A 20,449-nucleotide genomic window follows, 5' to 3' on the forward strand; every position below is an offset into this window, starting at 1 on the left:
GTTATTGATCAGAAACGATTTTCACAATTATTGTGACAGTGACCTTTACCGCGTTACCACAATTTCATAAGGGTTCATCTACTGCCCAAGACCAATGCACATGTGAAATATCAAGCCATTCAGTCAATGTGTTGATAAGTTATTGATCGGAAGCGATTTTCACACTTATTGCGACAATGACCTTTAATTTTGACCTAGTGACCCCAATGTCAATAGGGGTTATCTACTCTCCAAGGCATATGCACATGTAAAGTATCAAGCCAATTGATCAATTTGTTGACGAGTTATTGATCTGAAAGGAACTGGTCTACCGGCAGACAGACCGACTTTCATCCAGCAAAACAATATACCCCCTCTTCTTTGAAGGGGGGCATACAAATATTAAATTTTACTAAATTGAAAAGTTGACCCTAGTGATACATTATGTAATTTAAGGAAGTGCTGGAAAATCAGAGAAAGTTCAGTATGAATAAAATGTCCATGTCCACAACTTTGAGGTTTGATGTTGGATTTATTGAAAAAATATATTCTTTTTAGCATAGTTATGATTCATTGATTGTATTCTTAACGATTTCATTGACATAAATATTTTTTATCAAATAAACATCTGCTTGAAAACTGGAAATATACATTGTCTTCGCATATCATTATTATGTCTATACATTGGGGGAAAAACTGTAAATATGTTCTTAAAAAAGCAATACTCACAAAATGATAAGTTTCAATTTGACATATACAAAATATAAATTGATACAGTACATGTATTTAATGTAGAAGTCATATGAACAAAAGAAGCGTTAAATATTTATTGTGTATACAAACATGTTTGCATGTTCAATAATGCAGATAATAGTGGGAATGAAATTATTTACTGCACCAATATTCCAAACACTTTATAAAAATATCAAAATATGAAATTCATAAAATTAACAACAAAATTAAACAACAATAGTTGTACATTTGAAAACATTAACCCTTACAGTGCTGGAACCGAATTTTGAAGGTCTTTGCAAACAGTTTGGATCCAGATGAGACGCCACAGAACAAGGCGTCTCATCTGGATCCAAACTGTTTGCTTTTCTGATAGTATTCTTTGAAAAAAATTGAAGAAAATGCTAATTTTAGAAATTCAGCAGACAACATTTTAGCAGATGACAAATTACCCAGCATGCAAAGGGTTAAATTAAGCACAATTTTATTCATAAACTTCATGAACACAAGGTGGAATATAACGACATGATATAATATATATTAGCATTAGAACATCTATTTTACGAATAAGATCTTGCATGTTTTTTACATTAGCACCTTTAAATAAAATATGTTGCCTGCGTGTGTTACACATCTTTACTGGCACAAAATATTGTTTAAATCATACACTTTACTGCATCCATAACAAGTATAGTTAGATGCATATATGTTTTTCTGCAGGCCACATAATATAACAATTTATTAGTTATTATCAATAACAAATTAACCAATGAACCAGTAAACAAATCAGTCACACCTTACAAACCCAGCTAAAATGTGGGTCCAGACATTATTTATTGAAGCCAGACCACACACATTGAAATGAAAGTAAATTGAAGAATAAATAAGAAACATATTTTATCTATGCCAATTAGAATATACTTTCGATTTTAAAAGTGGCACTATTTGAAAAATAATAAATTACTTGCTAACTAGGCTATAGATTTAATTTTATCTTTGCCAATTAGAATATATCTGGTGGTTACAAGGTAGAAATCCATTTTTTTGCGCTTTAAAACTTAAAAATAATTTTGTTTGACGAAATGCACGTTTACGCATAGAAATCCTACTTTCGGTTTTAAAACAAGAAAACAAGAGCACCACATAACGGGTGCCACGTTGGCTGCGAAAGCTTGTCAGAATTTTTTTTAGAGGTCACAGTGACCTTGAACTTTGACCCAACAAGAGATGTGTTTGTCAGAAACACAATGCCCCCTACTGCGCCACTTTGAAATAAAATTTCTATTTATCATTTGGCAGGTATAGACATCATCTCCCTTTAAAGCTTTATTACTTCCCTTGGATTTTGTCCAATCCAACCAGGGGGGGGGGAGGTCTGTAGACAGTTAAAAATGACCAAGTCAGACATCACTGACAACCAAGGCCTGTGGTTTATCAAAGAGATCATAGCCAGAGTTCATCATGTATGTATGGACATAAGTCCACTGGTATTTAATGAAAACTAGCATTCACAAATTAGAAAAAGGTAAGAAATGATAATTATAGCAAGAGATGTGTTCGTCAGAAACACAATGCCCCACTATTGCACCGCTTTGAAATAAAATTGCTATTTATCATTTGGCAGGTATAGAAATCATCTCCCTTTAAAGCTTATTACTTCCCTTGAATTTTGTCCAATCCAACCAGAGGGGAGGGGGGGGGGGGGTCTCACAGTCAATTATTGACCATGTCAGACATCACTGACAACCAAGGCCTGTGGCCTTGAAAAATTGTCTCTAACAAATCTCTATTTTTAGTAGCAAATAATTAAAAGCCACTACCGTGACTGTGATTGACCACTTGAAATGTGCAGTTCCATGAGATACACATGCATGCCAAATATATAAATAGCTATGTTCAATATTGAATAATTATCTCTCTTTTTAAAGCTTATTACTTCCCTTAAATTTGTATTTTTTCCATAGACCGTAAAGGATGACCTTGACCTTTTACCACAATGTGTTTGTCAGAAACACAATGCTGCCTACTGCGCCACTTTGATTTATTTAACAAAAATATATACGTGGGCAGGTCAGATAACTATGTCCATTTAAAGCTTATTACTTCCCTTGACTTTGTTTTTTCGACCCTAGACCTTGAAGGATGATGTTCACCTTGAAATTTTACCACTCAAAATGTGCAGTTCCATGAGATACACATGCATGCTAAATATCAAGGTGCTATTTTCAATATTTAAAAAGTTATGGCCAATGTTAAGGTTTAAGCACGACGCCTACGGCGGACGTTGGACAACAAGCTGGCTATGACAATCGCTCGGGTTTTCTCCGAAAACAGCCTCGCTAAAAATAATAAATTACTTGCTAACTAGGCTATAGATTTAATGACAATTTTGCACACTTTCAAATTCCATCTATATGTATGGATTAACATGTATTTCATTTCAAAGTGTGTGGCTTTAAGACTTGTAATGAAATCACCTTTAAGATGTCCTTAAGATGCTGTATCTTTCAGTCTTACCTTACAAAGTATAATACTAATACTATTTATCCATACCAAATTGGCAAACATAAAAGCTTAAAAACATCTCTTGATTTGAGTTATGGTCAATTATAATGTTAATTCTCCATTTATGCAACTAGGATAAAAAAATAAATTTTAATTACTTTTTTTACATGTAATTGTGTTGCTCTTTTTTTATATCTACCGGTATCTACGTGGCTTATTAACCCTTTTTGTGCCAAAGGCCAAGGTTAAGAGTGCTCAAACATGGAAGTCGCATGATTTTCTCCAGACCAACAGTTGTGATTCTTGTGCAACCATACAAGTCTATACTTTTGAGACTCTTCCACTTTTTGCTAATGGCTTTAAGACTTTTATCGGTGATTTGTGCACATTGGCCAATATCCAACGTAAGCATTTCATGCAAGGCATTAACAACTCTAAGAAGTCCATCATCACTTATGTTGCAAGCTCCCAATGATAGATGTCTCAGACAGAACATTCCATGTGCCAGGAACTGCAATCCTTGATCTCCAATGTTTTCACAGAAGCTGACATCAATAGCTTCCAAATGTGATCCACCTTCTGACAGGTAACCAAGTCCAGTGTTGGTGATGTTGTCACAGCTTCGCAGATTGAGTTCTTTAAAGTTTGGCATTCGAGACAAGAATTTAATACCAGCGTCTGTGATACCACCACAGAAACTCAAATTAACAGATTTGAGATGAACCAGCCCACTGCTAATGTGCTTCAGGCTTTGATCTGTTAACTTTTGACAATCCTGTAATCCTAAATGCTCAAGTTCAAAGTTTCCAGAAACTGGACGCGTTTCAAGATAATCCATTTGTCTATTTTCTGGCAAAAAGCCACAAAGCTGACCAATGCCATTGTCAGAGATATGGCGACAACTTCGTAAATTAAGCACTTTTAGTTTCTTAAGGCCCCATGAAACCAGTAATAGACCTACATTTGTGATGTTCGAACAGCCACCTAGTTCTAACACTTCCAAGTTCTTGAGATGTTGAGCAATTTTTTCAAGGCTTCTATCGGTCAACTGTTTACACAAACTTAAATTTAGTACTTTAAGTGAAGAGATCTCTCTAGTCAACGCATGAGCGATCGAAGCATCATTCAGTATGAAACAACCACTCAGATTAAGTGATTCGAGATTGTTTATTCCTACCACAACGTCCTTGATTGATCTTCGTAGACTAAGCACTTGTACTTTTCGGATACCACGTTTCATCAAACTAGTAAACAATGAGGGATTTGAACGTTTTAAATGGAGTTTAGCCTCCACTCCCCGCCAAACTCGTCGGTTGTATGCTGCGTCACGCCATGCAACGCACACTTGGCAAGCCCTTCCTTTGTCTTTGACATCCAAATGCGTGAAAATTATTGTTAAAATCTCTGGAAATAGGCATGAAATATGGTATGACCGCCTATCCAGTACATCGGCCATTTTAACGTCACATGACTCATGCAAAGCTAAATCGTAAGAAGCCATTTCATTGGCTATTGAAAAAACGTTACCCTATAGTAAAACGAGAAGGACGGTTAACGATATAATGTAAATCTGAGCGAGACGTCAATTTTATATTTGGCAAGCCATTAAGAATTAAGAAGATGTATTTAAAATCTAATCATATTTTGAGGAAATAAATTATTACAGTACACACTGAATTAAAGCTTATAACAAGAACTGCTTACAATGTACATTTTCATCGTCATGTCAAAGTGCATGTAGCCACTAGCGCTCGATTAGTCATTGTCGGCGCGCGTACTACTAACATGTACCCAGGGTACTCTTAAGTATACTTAAATATACCCCGGGCACGGAAAATATACTAACACGTACCCGGCCAATTTAGATTGAACCCGAATTTTATTCCCGACTAAAATCTTATGTTGTAAAACGCACTACGAATTACAAAACAAAATTCTCTTGAAAAGTTCCTCAAAATGCTATTTTGAGCAGGAGTTTCGATAATATCGAGGCCATTTAAAGAATATTGACATAAATATGAACACAATTTGGGAAAAAGCCGATTTCGCGTTAAAATAATCGTGTACGTTTGAGTATATTTTGCGTACCCGTAATACATTTAGGTACACTTAAGAGTACCCGGGGTACATTACAGTAGTAAGACAATTGCCAATCGAGCGCCACTAGCTTGCCTATTGATTTATTGATGTATTGATTTTTTTATGTTTTTATTTTTTGATTTAGTGATTGATTACATGATTTCCTTTTATACATATATATGTTTTTTGTTCATAGTTTCTCGTGCAACAATGCCCCAGAGAGGCTCGATCGGTCATTTTCGCTCGATTGATCATTGTCGGCTTGGGTACTAATAACATGTACCCCGGGTACTTTTAAGTACTTGCATGTACTCCGGGTACGGTAATTATACTTAAACGTACCCGGGAATTTTTACGCAAAAACGGTCGTTGTCGGCTTAAAAAAATAAATAATTATGTTCACATTAATGTCAATTTTCTGTTAAATTGCATCTATATTATCGAAACTCATACTCAAAAAGCATGTTGATGCAGTTTTAAAGGGAGGTTTGTTTATGATATACCATTTCGATTTACGGTAATCGGTTGCGCGTTTTACGACATTAGATTTGTGGCGGGAATACAACTCGGGTACAGTCTAATATAGACCGGGTCCGTTTAGACATATTTACCGTACCCGGGGTACATTTACGTATACTTTAGAGTACATTTAAGCAGTACCCGAGCCGACAATAACCAATCGAGCCCTAGAGGGTGATCTTGTACAGTATAATAAAGAAGATATCCCTCATAACTCTTCCCATCATATTTAAGCACGTTTTGTAGTTAGTTCCCTTGGACAGTTTTTTCGGCGAATCTGTCTAACCCAGGTTTTCACATCTCTCAATAGCAAAGGGAATGCGCATATTAAAATTACATTCCGTGTCATTCCGGGATTTATTGACATATCCTTATTAATTGCTCGTTTTTATTCCCGTCAAGAGCCTATACGAACAAGTATAGGTCCTTGTACATGTACAACTTTATTTAAACTTATTGGCCGACAAATGGTAAGAGCAAAAATGAGTCGCGTTTTGAGAAAACTGGGCATAATGCATGTGCGTAAAGTGTCGTCCCAGATTAGCCTGTTCAGTACGCACAGGCTAATCATTGACGAAACTTTCCGCCTAAATTGGATTTTTGCTAAGAAGAGACTTTCCTTAAACATAAAATATCATACAAGCGGAAAGTGTCGTCCCTGATTAGCCTGTGCGGACTGCATTATGCCCAGTTTTCTCAGAACGCGACTCAGTCGGGCATAGAGCCTATAAACGATGGGGTGCGAAACTAGTGCTTTGCCACTTGCCCACGAATCCATTTACTAGTACATGACAACATTCACAACTTCAGTTAACCGCGAATCATTTTTCACATTCACAGAATTGCAAAAAGACTATATTTTTGGCGGATATTAAGTCTGAATTTGTTTTATTTATAGGTTTCTTCGGTACTTATTTTTCAAATACATGTTTACATTTTAATAAAAATGAAGAAGATTAGTAAAGTGTGAACTTTATTTGAAGACATTTTTGCTTACATTTTATCCCCGCAACTAAACTAATTATTTTGCTTACTGTTCTGTCTTTATTTTATTCCACAATAGCCTTTTCTGACTCCGATCATAAAAAAACTTAGGCAAATGCTATAAAACAGGACATTATACAGTTACAAGATGAGGCATGTGCGCTTCATGCATCACAGTCCGTTATTGCAGATCTGTCAAACTATGTAGAAAAGACAGAGTCACCCGGATTCTATGAACCCACCAGCTTCAGGCGCTGGTCACGGCAGCATGATGTCACTTGCTCTCACTGGGCTCTGGGCATTGTAGCATGGTGACTTTCATCGTTAACCTATCGTGGAAGCCAGATGCATTTCGTTGTGAACTTATTGGTAGCTCGATACATTTCGTCTTCTACTGATCGTGGCAGCATGATGCCTTTCTTCGTGTACCGCGCGTGATAGTATGATGCCTTTCGTCGTGTACCGCTCTTGACAGTCTGATGCCTTTCGTCGTGTACCGCTCGTGATAGTCTGATGCCTTTCGTCGTGTACCGCTCGTGCTCATCTCATCTCATCTTCGCCCGTGGTCCCATGTAGGACACAGGCTGCCAACCAGCTTCCTTCAGGCGTCTCGGTTCTGGGCGAGTCTCTCAAGCTGTCCCGATGTTTGGCCCATTTGCTTAGCATCTGCATCCAGGTCACGGCGCCAGGTGTTTCTATGCCGCCCTCTCTTCCTTTTCCCTTGGGGGTTCCATGTGAGGGATTGCCTTGTCGTATTGGATGCAGGCTTGCGAAGGGTGTGGCCTATCCACCTCCAACGTCTCTGAAGGATGTCTTCTTCAACTGGCTGCTGGTTTGTTCTTCTCCATAATTCTTCGTTGGAGATCTTGTCTTGCCAGCGGATCTTGAGGATCTTCCTGAGGCAGGTGTTGATGAAGACCTGTATTTTCTTTATGGTGGTGACAGTGGTTCTCCAGGTCTCTGCTCCATAGAGGAGTAGCGGCTTCACGATGGTATTGAAGAGCCTAATCTTGGTGGTGATGCCAATTACGCTGGATCCCCAGATGTTCTTCAGCTGATGGAAGGCGGCTCGTGCTTTACCGATGCGGGTTCTGAAACATGCATCCGTCCCTCCCTGGTTGTCCAGAATGCTGCCGAGATGGGTGAAGCTGTCCACCTCCTCCAGCGCCTTGCCTTGGACTGTGATGGGTGTGTTGTTTAATGCGTTGGTCCTGAACACCTTGCTCTTCCCTTTGTTGATGGTGAGGCCCAGTCTAGCTGAGTTGTCCGCTACCATGTTTGTTTTTCCCTGCATCTGTTGTTGGGTGTGGGAGAGAAGAGCCAAATCATCGGCAAAGTCGAGGTCTTCCAACTGTTCCCAGAGTGTACACTGAATTCTATTCCGCTTCTGCTCCGTTGATGTCTTCATTACCCAGTCTATGGCCAGCAGGAGCAGGAAAGGTGAGAGTAAACAGCCTTGCCCTACACCAGTTCTCACTTCAAAGGCATCCGTGAGCTGTCTGCTGTGAACAATTCTGCAGGTCATTCCCTCATAAGACATCCTGATGATGTTGGTGATCTTTTCTGGCACTCCGTAGTGTCTCAGAAGTCTCCAGAGGGACTCCCGTTCAACGCCGTCGAACGATTTTTCGAAGTCAATAAAGTTGACATACAACGGCGAATTCAACTCCAGGGATTGTTCCAGAATGATGCGCAGGATTGCGATCTGATCCGTGCACGATCTCTCCTTTCGGAAGCCTGCTTGTGGTTCACGGAGATGCGGGTCTACTGCGTCTTTAATTAGGTTCAGTAGGATGCGATTAAACACCTTTCCTGGGATGGACAACAGCATGGTTCCTCGGTAGTTGGAGCAGGAACTGAGGTCGCCTTTCTTGGAAAGCTTGATGAGGTAACCCTCTTTCCACTCTGTTGGGATTTTTTCTTCTTCCCATATCTTGCTGAAGAGCGGGTGTAGTAGGTCCACACTGGTCTCTACGTCAGCCTTAAGCGCTTCTGCCGGTATGCTGTAAGGTCCTGCAGATTTCCGTTCTTCAATTGTTTGATGGCGCTGCTGATCTCTTCCTTTGTGGGAGTTCAATATTTGATTGGCAGATCGCTTGTAGCTGGCAGAATCTCCGTTGGGTTCACAGGGGCAGGCCTGTTGAGTAGCTCCTGGAAGTGCTCAATCCACCTCTTCTTCTGCCCTTCATCATCTGGTATTACACCTCCATTTTTGTCCCTTACTGGCCTCTCTGGCTTGGCAAACTTTCCTGCTAATCTCTTGGTGATTGAGTACAGGTCTTTAGTTCTGTTCTAATAGGCTGCCTCTTCCCCCCCCCCCTGTTGCAAGCGTCTCTAGGTAGTTCCTCTTGTCTTCTCTGATACTTCGCTTGACGCTTCTATTTGCTTCGGTGTACTCTTCTTGTGCTTTCACTTTTGCGGCTCGTGTTCTGCTGTTGTTTACACTTGCCTTCTTTTCTCGTCTTTCCTCAACTTTCTGAAGCGTCTCTGCTGGCATCCACTCCTTGTGGGTGTAAGACTTGGGGCCCAGTACTTCTTGGCATGTTGAAGTCACTGCTTCTTTCACGTTCTGCCACTTCTGCTCTATCGTCCCTTCTTCAAGCAGCTCCTCTAGGACCTGGAACTTGTTGGAGAGAGTGACCATGAACTCTTCTTGCATCCAGGTGTCTTTCAGAGTGGCAGTGTTGTACTGTTGGCGTTGGTTGGGCCCCCCTGTCCAACTCTTCTTCAGCTTTAGTTTCAACCGAGCGACAAGGAGATGATGGTCCGAAGCCACGTCTGCTCCAAGCTTGACACGTACATCCTGAAGAGAGCGACAAAAACTCCTGGCGATGCACAAGTGGTCAATCTGGTTCTCCGTTGACAGGTCTGGTGACACCCTTGTTGCCTTGTGTATCCTTCTGTGGTGGAAAACACTTCCTCCGATGACCAGGTTACTTGTGGCGCACAGGTCGGCGAATCTCTCCCCGTTGTCGTTCATCTCGCCTAAACCTTGCTTTCCCATGATCTCCTCATATCATCGGTTATCACTGCCGATCTTAGCGTTGAAGTTACCCATTAGAATAATGATGTTTCTCTTTGGTCTGTCTTGTATGGTGGTTGACAGTCTATTGTAGAAGTTGTCCTTCTCATCCTCTGTACTGTCGTTTGTTGGGGCGTAGAACTAGAATATGTCCATGTTGATCCTTTTCTTCTTTGTAAGGAAAGAGGCCGTCATGATCCGAGGTCCGTCTGCCTCCCACCCGATGAGCGCTCTCTATGCCGACTTGAAAGCATTAGGGCTACTCCCTGGGTGTGTGCGGCATCCTCCTGCTCATGCCCCGAGAACAACAGTAACTCACCGGAAGTCAGTCGCTTCTGCCCAGAGCCAGTCCATCTTGATTCACTGATCCCTAGGATGGTGAAGTTGAACTTCCTCATCTCTGCGGCCACTTGTGCTGTCTTCCCGGTCTCATACATGGTTCGGACATTCCATGTACCGATGGTGGTAGTGGTCCTGGTCGAGATGATGGTCTTCGGCCTGATGGCTTCCAGTTGACACTGGCTTTCACCGTCCGGCGTCATACGTCCTCCAGCTGGAGGTCCACCTTCTCCCAGGTCCGTGATGTCTGTTGTTATTCTGTTTTGCGTTTCTGTAGCAATAAGGTTTCAACAGGGTAGGGTAGCTAGCCCTACGCCCAACACCGCTCTTGCTTGTCTAATGCTTTTCGTCGTGTACTGATCGTAGCAGTCTGATGCTTTTCGCCTTGTACCACTCTTGATAGTCTGGTGCCTTTCGTCGCGTACCGATCGTGAGAGTCTGATGCCTTGTTTCGTGAACTAATCTTGGCAGTCTGATGCCTTTCGTCGTGTACCGACCGTGGCAGTCTGATGCCTTTCTTATTTTACTGATCGTGGTAGTCTGGTGTCTCCCGTCGTTTACTGATCGTCGTAGTCTAATGTCTTTCATCGTGTACTGATCGTGGTAGTATGATGTATTTCATCGTGTACTGATCGTGGTAGTCTGATGTCTTTCATCGTGTACAAATCGTCGTAGTCTAATGTCTTCCGTCTTGTACTGATCGTAGAAGTATGATTTATTTCATCGTGTACTGATCGTGGTAGTCTGATGTCTTTAATCGTGTACTGATCGTGGTAGTTATTATCCGCTTTTTTCAGTCAAGTACGTCTATTTTCTTCCCCGATTTTCCCCTTAGCCATTCACTTAAATCTCATCCAATCTTTACCCCACTCATATGCTATAACTCTCTCATCTCCTACCCCTCTCTCTTCTGCAATTTCTCTCACCTGCCCTACATATAATAATAACCTCTACACCTCTATATTTTCCTTTAGATTTCCCTGCTTCTACACCTCTCCAATCTCGCACACCTATACCATCTCCCCGTTTCATGTCCATCCTACACCCTCCTACCTCCACTACACTTCGGACAGCTCCTAAAGACATACATTCTTCAACAAACACATATCCCAGGTCCCAAGCGTATTCCAGTTCATTTCTATCCTTCACCTCTCAGCTCTTCTACACCCCTCTCGTCTACCTGAGGCTTCATTATGTGTGCACCCGGAATGTGTCCTGACATTCCTACGTGTGGGGGGGGGGGGGGGAGAGGAATCGGGAGGAAACCTGTTCGGTATGTTGACCACTTACCAAGCTCACATGCGCCATAATTGAGGATTGAATCCTATATATATATATATATATATATATTGCTGTTGTTTTAATCGCGGATATTTTGTACGTTTATACATGCTATATGTTAAAGTTTTTACTGTACTTTTGGCCTGGGGCGAAGCCCTAAGGCCATAGTAATGAAACAAATTTCTGAGACAGTCAGAATTGGCCAAAACCCACGAATGAATGAATTCCTAAAAGTCCGATTTACCACTTGGCGCAATCAAAGAAGTTCTTCGAAAGAAGTTCTTCGCAGATCTCAATAACCCGCCTTGTAAATACAGAACATCACTATATAACATGACAGTGTCATAAAACGTGTGAAAAATATTATTGAAGCAAAATTGCTAAGCATTGGCTACGACATAGTTTTTATTATTGTTTGCATATTCATGTATGATATATGTTAAAGCTTTTACTGTATTTTTGGCCTGGGGCGAAGCCCTAAAGCCATGTAATGATACAAATTTTTGAGACAGAATTGGCTGGCTGCCAAATCCCACGAATGAATGAATTCCTAAAAGTCCGATTTACCACTTGGCGCAGTCAAAGAAGTTCTTCGAAAGAAGTTCTTCGCAGATCTCAATAACCCGCCTTGTAAATACAGAACATCAGTATATAACATGACAGTGTCATAAAACGTGTTAAAAGTATTATTAAAGCAAAATTGCTAAGCATTGGCTACGACATAGTTTTTATTATTGTTTGCATATTCATGCGAGAATAAGTTCTTCACTCAAGACGGTCTAGGTCGAAAAGATACGAGTGTCTACGGAGACAGTAAGAATAAAAAAGTTTCAGATATATTTTTTAAGGTATTAGCACTCTAATGAACTTCGTGCAATATCGCCTTATTTCGTACATATCCGTCACTCCGAACGTTATCCGGGAATGTGCGGAAAACTACGAATATTCTATAAATACGCTATGAAATACTAAATGTAGGAGCCGCAAGCTAAATAAAATGACAACAAATATGGCCGACATTGTACCTTAAAGATTGGGTCGTTTAAAGAAAAATAAATTTGCTATATTGAAAGAGAAAGATTAATAAAAGTCTTATTATTGTTCATATTAATGTGTCTGGAGTTAATGATAAACGTCAACTAATGCATGGCAGTGTTGATATTTATGAAAAAACGATTCCTGGAAATACGAATGTCAAAGGCTTGAAAATTTTGACCACTGTCAAGAATAACGTTTAGAACCCGTGTCACTTACACAATTTAATATTGTTGGTGAGCAGTAAAAGGGACTAAACTGGATTTATACGTGTGTGATGACTGTAGCCATGTGAACGGGTTATCGTACGGCAAAACCCATTACGTAAAGAAGATAGTTGCAATAATCCAGCTCCCAGCTATTGACCCTCCGAGTCTGAGCTGTACGTACATGTATCTCGAACTCTCGTTATCTCGATATTTTTTCTTGTCCCCGCCGACTTCGAGATAACGAGAGCGGACTGTATGTACTTATAAAAGCTCAGAGCATTCAAGAAGAACTACGTAAAGAAGAGGCTTCAACTTTTCAAGAAAGGAATGGCTTAATTTGCTATCAACACAAAGCTCGGAACAGGAAGGTACATGGATTATGCAATATTTTTTTTTCAAGTATAACAGTTTGATTATTCATAATTGGAGTGAATTAGATTTTGTACCCTGTCAGTGATTTTTACCACATAATCAGGCTCATATTTGCTTTCATTTTGAAAAAGAAAATATGCCATGTAAGGAAAAAGTTGTGTTGTAAATGCATGGAAATCAAGGACAGCATATTTGAATTTTATGACCAAGTAATGATGTTTTCCTCAAACAAACAACAAATGAAGTATAGTATGTCTCAAATACTAAAATTACTATTCTGAAAATTATATGCCAATGACTGCTACTTGTGTGATCATCTTAATTATGTATTGTGGTTATTCAAATTAAAATGCTGCATATAAGTCAGGGCATATATAACAAGCGTATTTGCGTTATTTCGCAATAAAAATAACCTAAAACGTAATTCAATTCAAAATAAAGCGCACAAAAACGCAAATACAAATTTAATAACGCAATTCCCGTAAAAAAAAACTTGCTTCACGAAACGCAATTCTTACGAACACCTGGCGTATTTTTAACAAGAAATATCTTTAAAAAAGATATACGGCGTAAATAGTTTAATGAATGAGATCAAGTATAGCGAATGTCTTTTTCTGTGCAGTTCTTAGCTGCATCACACGCAGTACGGGATGTTACGGGGAGTTTTCGCGGCTTATTTTACATTATAACATATTGCTGGTCATAAACCTATAGATACAAAACAGAAAACCAAAAGAAGAATGGAAGTGAAATTTAAACATATGAGTTAACCGGCCACACGAGAAGTATCCGTATTTATAGGCGCGTTCTTCGAACAAACCTGTTTTAGTGGTTTGTCGGGCATTGCTATTTGATTCGATTATTAACAGTATCAATTATCATCGTGCTAATGCTTAAAGTGATATTATGGGCATTTTGCACTGTTGAATTGAGCTGAAAAGAATTAACAGGTCAAAATAGTTAGTTAAAATGTGGTTACTGATTAATTATTTGCAACTCACCTTGCTACCAGTTGTTTATAAAAATATATTTTATATTCGATATTCTTACGTGACCCACCCAGTCCTGTAAGCTGAAATGATCCGTAAAACAATTTCGTGTCTTTGTGTCGTATGAACAAATCTTCACTAAAACTAAATTTAGGTTCAACTCGTAAACGCATGATCAGTTGTCAAACGAAAGTACGGTTGATATTCAAATGCATTATTTTTCTCTTTCTGGTATATTGTTTTAGTATGATGATGCTGCATTAATTAATATAAGTGTATATGAAGTAGAAACATCAAAAATAATCAACGGTTGCGATAGACACCTATAAACTGTTACATGCTCATAATATCACTTTAGTACATTCGGCAATATGGACGAATAATTATTGTTAAATTTATCAACAATAATATTTATCATTGTATTGTTGAAAACACATTAAGAATCTATTATTTACATACCATAATTATATTGCTGAATATCTTCATTTAACATATTTCTGGTCTAAAGAAAATTCCAGGTCACCTAGTTCACGGATAGCGTCTTTATTATATAACGATTATTTTACTGGCCGCCAACTCCGGTGATGACCTGTATATAAACTCTGAATGTCCGCGAATTGACCCGATATACCTCGCGGGTTGAAATGCAATGCTTTAAAGTGAGGCCTCGCTTCCATTGCTCTTTATACTTTTACATGTTAACATGTTGACAGGAATAAGGAAGTAAGTACTAAATATGAGAACATAGCCTTTTAAGTATAAACGCTCTTGCGCTGGTAATACTCTGAAAATAAAAGGTGTACGCACAAACTGTATTGATGTCGAGAATTGAGTGTAAAACTGTTCTATCTATTAAGCCTTTTCATTCGAGATAAAATTGTTTCATACAGTAAAACAGTGTTACAAAGACGCGGATATGTTTCCAATGTTCTGGTGGTATACTCAAATCAGCCAATGGAATAAATGAAGTGTATTCATTCGTACCTAGCCGCGGGAAATTTTATTGGAATTTTATTGGACACTTACAAAGGTCAGGCTAAGGTGAAAAGCTGGCTTATGCAGCTTACGCCGAAAAACTGGTTACTTTCCGTACAAAAATGTACCGGATAGTTTATATGCTGTCCTATGAAGAAAAGAAGGCAGTCTTTCCAGCGGTTATCAATATTTAGGGTATTATTGTAATTATTCGTAGACCCGTCTGATTTCTTATTTCATTTTTAAGGTATTCAACTCAAAATGACCCGAAAACGGGGTGCATCGCTTTGAACATCCATAACTTCATCAATTCTGCAGAGATTTTCACGAACTCGATCTTATTCAACGCAAAAATGAATGAACTTTGATCAGAAATTCAGTTATTGTTTGTTGTTTTGTACAGGTACGTTTTTCAATGCCATTACATTTTGTATAAATAATATAGTAACCTTAGTAGATTCTTATTATATTATATATGTAATTCCCTAAATTACCCAATTGAGTTAAAAACCGGGGTTGAAAACCCCAATTAAGCTCAAAACTAGAGGGTAATTTTTTTTGCTAAAACTATTGAATTTACAAAAACCCTATTGTTGTCAAAAATAGGGGGTGAATATACCCCAAAAGTTATCTATAGCCCTGAATATTTATTATATTTTCAGCAATAATCAACACCATTGGTGGTCTAGGAACGGTTAATTACTGTTTATCAATACTGTATGTTCCAATGATCAATTGTACTTAAAGAAAATGGAAATACATGCGGGAAGGACCATTCATCAAGTTTCAACTATCTCCTTTAGAGCAGACAGGCGTATAAGATGCTTAATGAAGTAGGTATTTCACTCATTTATGTGATTGTAAATGTAGAACCAGTGTTTTAAGTAATAAATAAAATGTAACGTTAATAGTCAGTTTCATATCCAGTAGGGATAATACATGTATTTGGTATTAACATTTGGATGAAGAATGTATATATGTGGTGTTTACACTTACTTATTAATCCAGTTTAAAAGGGTGTATCATATAAAATACTAGTAATGACATCCTATGTCGTGAATGTCTGAATAAACAAAAACGATGACGCATATCATAATGGATTATGTCACACTTCTCATGAAACACTAATATCAGTTCTTTCTCCTATACAAGTGCTTGTGTATTTGACATCTGTATATGATTGTTTTTGTTAAATAACATGAAGAAAATGCTGTCAATTTATAGAAACAACTTTGAAAAGGCTTATTGAAGCCAAATAAATAAGAAAAGACCAAATATTTTTATTTTAATAAATACAAATGGTTAAAATTATTCATACACAATTTGCAATTATGCATAATTTTCTTCGACTGAGACTTATTGAAGTTCTTATGAACCTGCCTGAATATAACTACTAGTCTACTAGTCAAATATCAACTTTAAAGGAACAATTGTGTTATTTTTTAAGTGATATGTTGATTACCTGAGCAGGAGGAAAATGAAACCAGACAGATTATGGACTCAAATTCAACCCAGAAAAAAGCTAGGAACTTGCAGTCACTGAGTGTTCTTGTTAACAGTCATGTGTTCAATGCTGCAACAACATCAATATTAAAGCTGGCTCTGGACTCAACCTTTTGCATCTTAAAATGATCTTTGAACGCGATGGTCTCAAGAAAATTTTCATAATGAATAACTCTGACGGTCAGCCCAGGGTCACCAATTCCAAGCGTCTTTTGGAGACACTTATTCCAACCTGTCGAAGTTCTTCAAAGAACTACCATGACAATCATGTATTTGTTATGCCCCCCTTGTTTTGTTTGTCATAATAAGTTTAATGTTATCACTAGCATCACTAGTAATTGATAAATTGATAAATCTATTTTCCTTTAAACTTGTTTAATTGAATGATTAAATGTGCCTTGTTACTTAATTATTAATGTTCTTATTTTCCCTGTAATATTTACGTCTTATTTATAGAAGAACGCATTTCACGTGCAATTTCAAACTAGGTTAGCAAATCTTACTGCACTGAGTAGGTTCCATGTCACACATGATATATGAGACGTATGTATGTTTATATGTTTATGAGTTTATTATAGGCTTTCCTCTTTTTTTATATTTATAATAATTTTTCAACATTTAGCTCATCTTTAAATTCACATATAAAAATCTAAAATTCAGTATGGCGTTTCTGGAAAAGGGGGGTAACCTTGATTGTAAAGCAGGAACTTTGACCCCCATTTTTTTCTTTATTTTTCATTCAAGCATACATTGTAGATGATTTCAATGTTTGAAGATTTTAATTTCCTATTGCCATTTTTTTTTCCAATTTATTTTAAAAAAGACTTGTGACTAGAGATTTTATTTTTTCTCGTTTTCGAAGGATGATGACATCACTTTTTTTTCTTTATTCCTTTTCTCACATGCTATAAACTATCATATTTGTATATATTATTCATTTATCTATTAATACATACTAAAAAAGTGTTGTTTGTTCAATATTTGGATGAATGATAGTGAATTTTATAAATAAATGGTTCAGAAAAAAATGGAGAAAAAAATGGGTGGGGGGGGGGGTTCAAAATTAAAAATGTCTATAAAAAAGATTTGTTCGGTGAATTGTATTTTAACTTAAATGATCAATCCAGAATACCACAATACTAAGAAATATGCGAAGAAAGAAGAAAAAATCAACATGTCCCATTAGAGTGCTAATACCTTAAGACATTACATTTGGTGTATATAAACATATTTTAAGATATCGTTATTTTATTTTGCGTTTACGAGACATTCAAGAAAAAAGGAAATGAAAAAAACAACCACAAATATTCATGATCATTCTCGGAAATATACGAAGTTACCGGATATGATATTTCACTGCGCAGATCGAGCGCTCAAATCGAGCGCGAAAAGTTCTACGTGAGACAACGTACACAATCTGTACACCGTTCTTTATCAGTGTAAAGGCCCAGTCTCACTATGATGCCGGCGGAGCCCCGGTGCATGATCCGGGCTCTACCGGGATGAATCATCTCCATCGGGGAAAACCGGGGCTCCACCGGTAAAGTATTAAAATGTTTAATACCTCCGGGAGTCACCGGGAAGAACCGGCAACGACCGGCGCGGCACCGGGAAGAACCGGGACGGCAACGGAAACAACCGGGACGGCACATACAGACCCCGGCAGAGCTACGGCAACGCCCCATTGAATGCCTTTAGAGTCCCGGTATAGCTATGGTACATAAGAAAACCGGCGCTCTGCCGGAACGCCACCGGCATTCACCGGGGCTCCGCCGGGGCATTACCGGCGACGACCGGGGTGAAACCGGGGCGTTGCCGTAGCTCTCCCGGGGTCTGATGCCGGTATAGACACGGTGAGTGCCGGCGGTGTTACGGTATACCGGGGCTCTACCGGGACGCTGCCGGCTTTCACTCCGGGGCGTTAGCAAACCGGGATGGACCGGGGCTCTACCGGCAAAAGTGAGACTTGGGCTTAAGTGGATTTTATTTTGTGTACACATTACAAAGGAAGTATGAGTGTTTTCTTGATCTGTTAATTATGTAATAGAAAACTATTTTAGGCTTTTGAAAGGTATTTATTTGACGCCAACAATAACAGTTTTTTTGCGGCCATGTTGTTGTTGTTGTATATTTCACCGCCTATGTAGACGAACCTCTACCAGATCTGTAGAGTTGAACCAAAGGTTATCGTTCCCACAACCAGTATCGTGTTGTCCTCCACCGTCTATGTACACTGTAGTATATACACAACTATTGTCTTTCCTTGCAGTCTCTGAGCTTCTGCACTCAACCGCTCGGGTCAATCCGTATAAATTCGGACAAAGGGAGAAATTCGGACAAAACATTCTAAATGCATTTTACGTCACACTAAACCTAGCCCCAGGCCTTCAGCGCCTACAGCGCTTTGATTTACATTTGGGCTGTTGTCAAAACTAAAATTACCCCTTTTTTGATTGAAGACAACTTATGTCAAACTATGCACAATACAGGTTAAAAGGCGGAGGCATTTTTTCCTTTGAAATCATTGTAAGTATTCACTGCATTTTATTTTTAAAAACACTCATGCTTTTACCGAAAACAAAATTGGTCTCACTTTCATAATGCATAATAAACACAATAATTCTTGGTTTGTTTGATGTATTGATAAAAAAATATTTGTGTAAATACATCTAATAACACGTGTTTAACTATTTAACTTCATGCTTTTCTTTGATGTGCATTGAATGGCATGAAAACCTTGTACAAATCGAATAACGTCATTCCTTATAATCAAACGACTTGCGTCCATATCTATTATTTGTAGAAGCCAAAAATATGCACACCGGTACAAGTTATTTACGAACGTGCTTTATTTGATTGGTTCATTGTCCAACATATTGATGTTTACATAAATATTGAAATTAATAGCCAATGCTTATTCAGTGTTCAAAAATAATAGACACTCCGATGATTTCATACTGGCCAACCAATTCCACGTTCGGTGTTATTTGACATAAATTTTTGACATATTTCCAAATAAATCGAAGCTTGCAACGGCGAGTTAATGTATTTAATTGTTTTTAAATCCCCATGCTTTTGATAAGGGCTCCCATGGAGACCTGAATAAGAATATGCCCGCGGATCCCGGACACTTTTTGCTAACGATACTGGGTCGAATCGATTATTATTCAAATGAGCTGATACAAGGTTCATTTGAATTTTTTTTAAATAAATGCAATACAGCTGTCGGCTCAGTCATGTACGTATTGCAATCATTCCAAATGAAGAAAATAAACGGAACAAACGTATTTCAGCCCGGGTATGGTTACTATATTATTCCGATTCTTTTAAAATACCTTGAACAAATGTATAACAAAATTTATGAAAGGAACTTTTTTGTAGAATCTTTATCGACTTCAAAAATGTAACGGCATTAAATGGAAGCAAGTATAAGTTCATTCGTAATATTAACCCCTTATGTAAGTGAAGCTTGCATGTAGGTTAAAAAAATATGTGCTTTTTAATAGTTTTAGCTAGTAAATGCTCTTAAAAGAATTAACTAAGTATCATACAAAATAAACGTTTATTTTCAACAATGTGCAATTACTTAATAATACGTTACATGTTTCAGTTATTTAGTCATCTTCTAAAAGATTAACCTTATATTTCTGACTTTGCAAACAGTCCAATATGATATGCGCCAAATTAAACGTGTCATTAAATGATTTTTTTGGTAATAAACGATAAGGATCGCGTTCCCACCAATTCTTTCTCCTATAAATAGTATAGGTCAAAACTATTACAATTATTTACAATGGCAGAGAAGAAAATGAGGCCACATGACGAATTCAGGATTGTTTAATTGTTTAACAGTTACGAGAACACATTGTTGTTCTCTATTTTTACTGCGCATTTATATCGTCATCCTGTATTATATTGGCTGATAT

The 20,449-nt window shown here is 38.2% G+C and overlaps 1 protein-coding gene across 1 annotated transcript; it reads right to left on the reverse strand.

Annotated features, from left to right (window-relative positions):
• Window positions 1–794: 794 nt before the first annotated feature.
• Window positions 795–4,707, reverse strand: LOC127882340 (F-box/LRR-repeat protein 14-like). The gene has a single exon (XM_052430916.1). It carries the CDS (start codon window positions 4,670–4,672, stop codon window positions 3,434–3,436), a length of 1,239 nt encoding a protein of 412 aa, XP_052286876.1. The 5' UTR covers window positions 4,673–4,707; the 3' UTR covers window positions 795–3,433.
• Window positions 4,708–20,449: the final 15,742 nt, after the last annotated feature.

This window comes from Dreissena polymorpha, chromosome 5, assembly GCF_020536995.1.
Source record: "Dreissena polymorpha isolate Duluth1 chromosome 5, UMN_Dpol_1.0, whole genome shotgun sequence".
In the NCBI taxonomy this organism is placed as follows: Eukaryota; Metazoa; Mollusca; class Bivalvia; order Myida; family Dreissenidae; genus Dreissena; species Dreissena polymorpha.

Coding starts and splice junctions, on each gene's coding strand:
- LOC127882340 (XM_052430916.1), bottom strand. CDS start 4,672: ATGGCCGATGTACTGGATAGGCGGTCATACCATATTTCATGCCTATTT.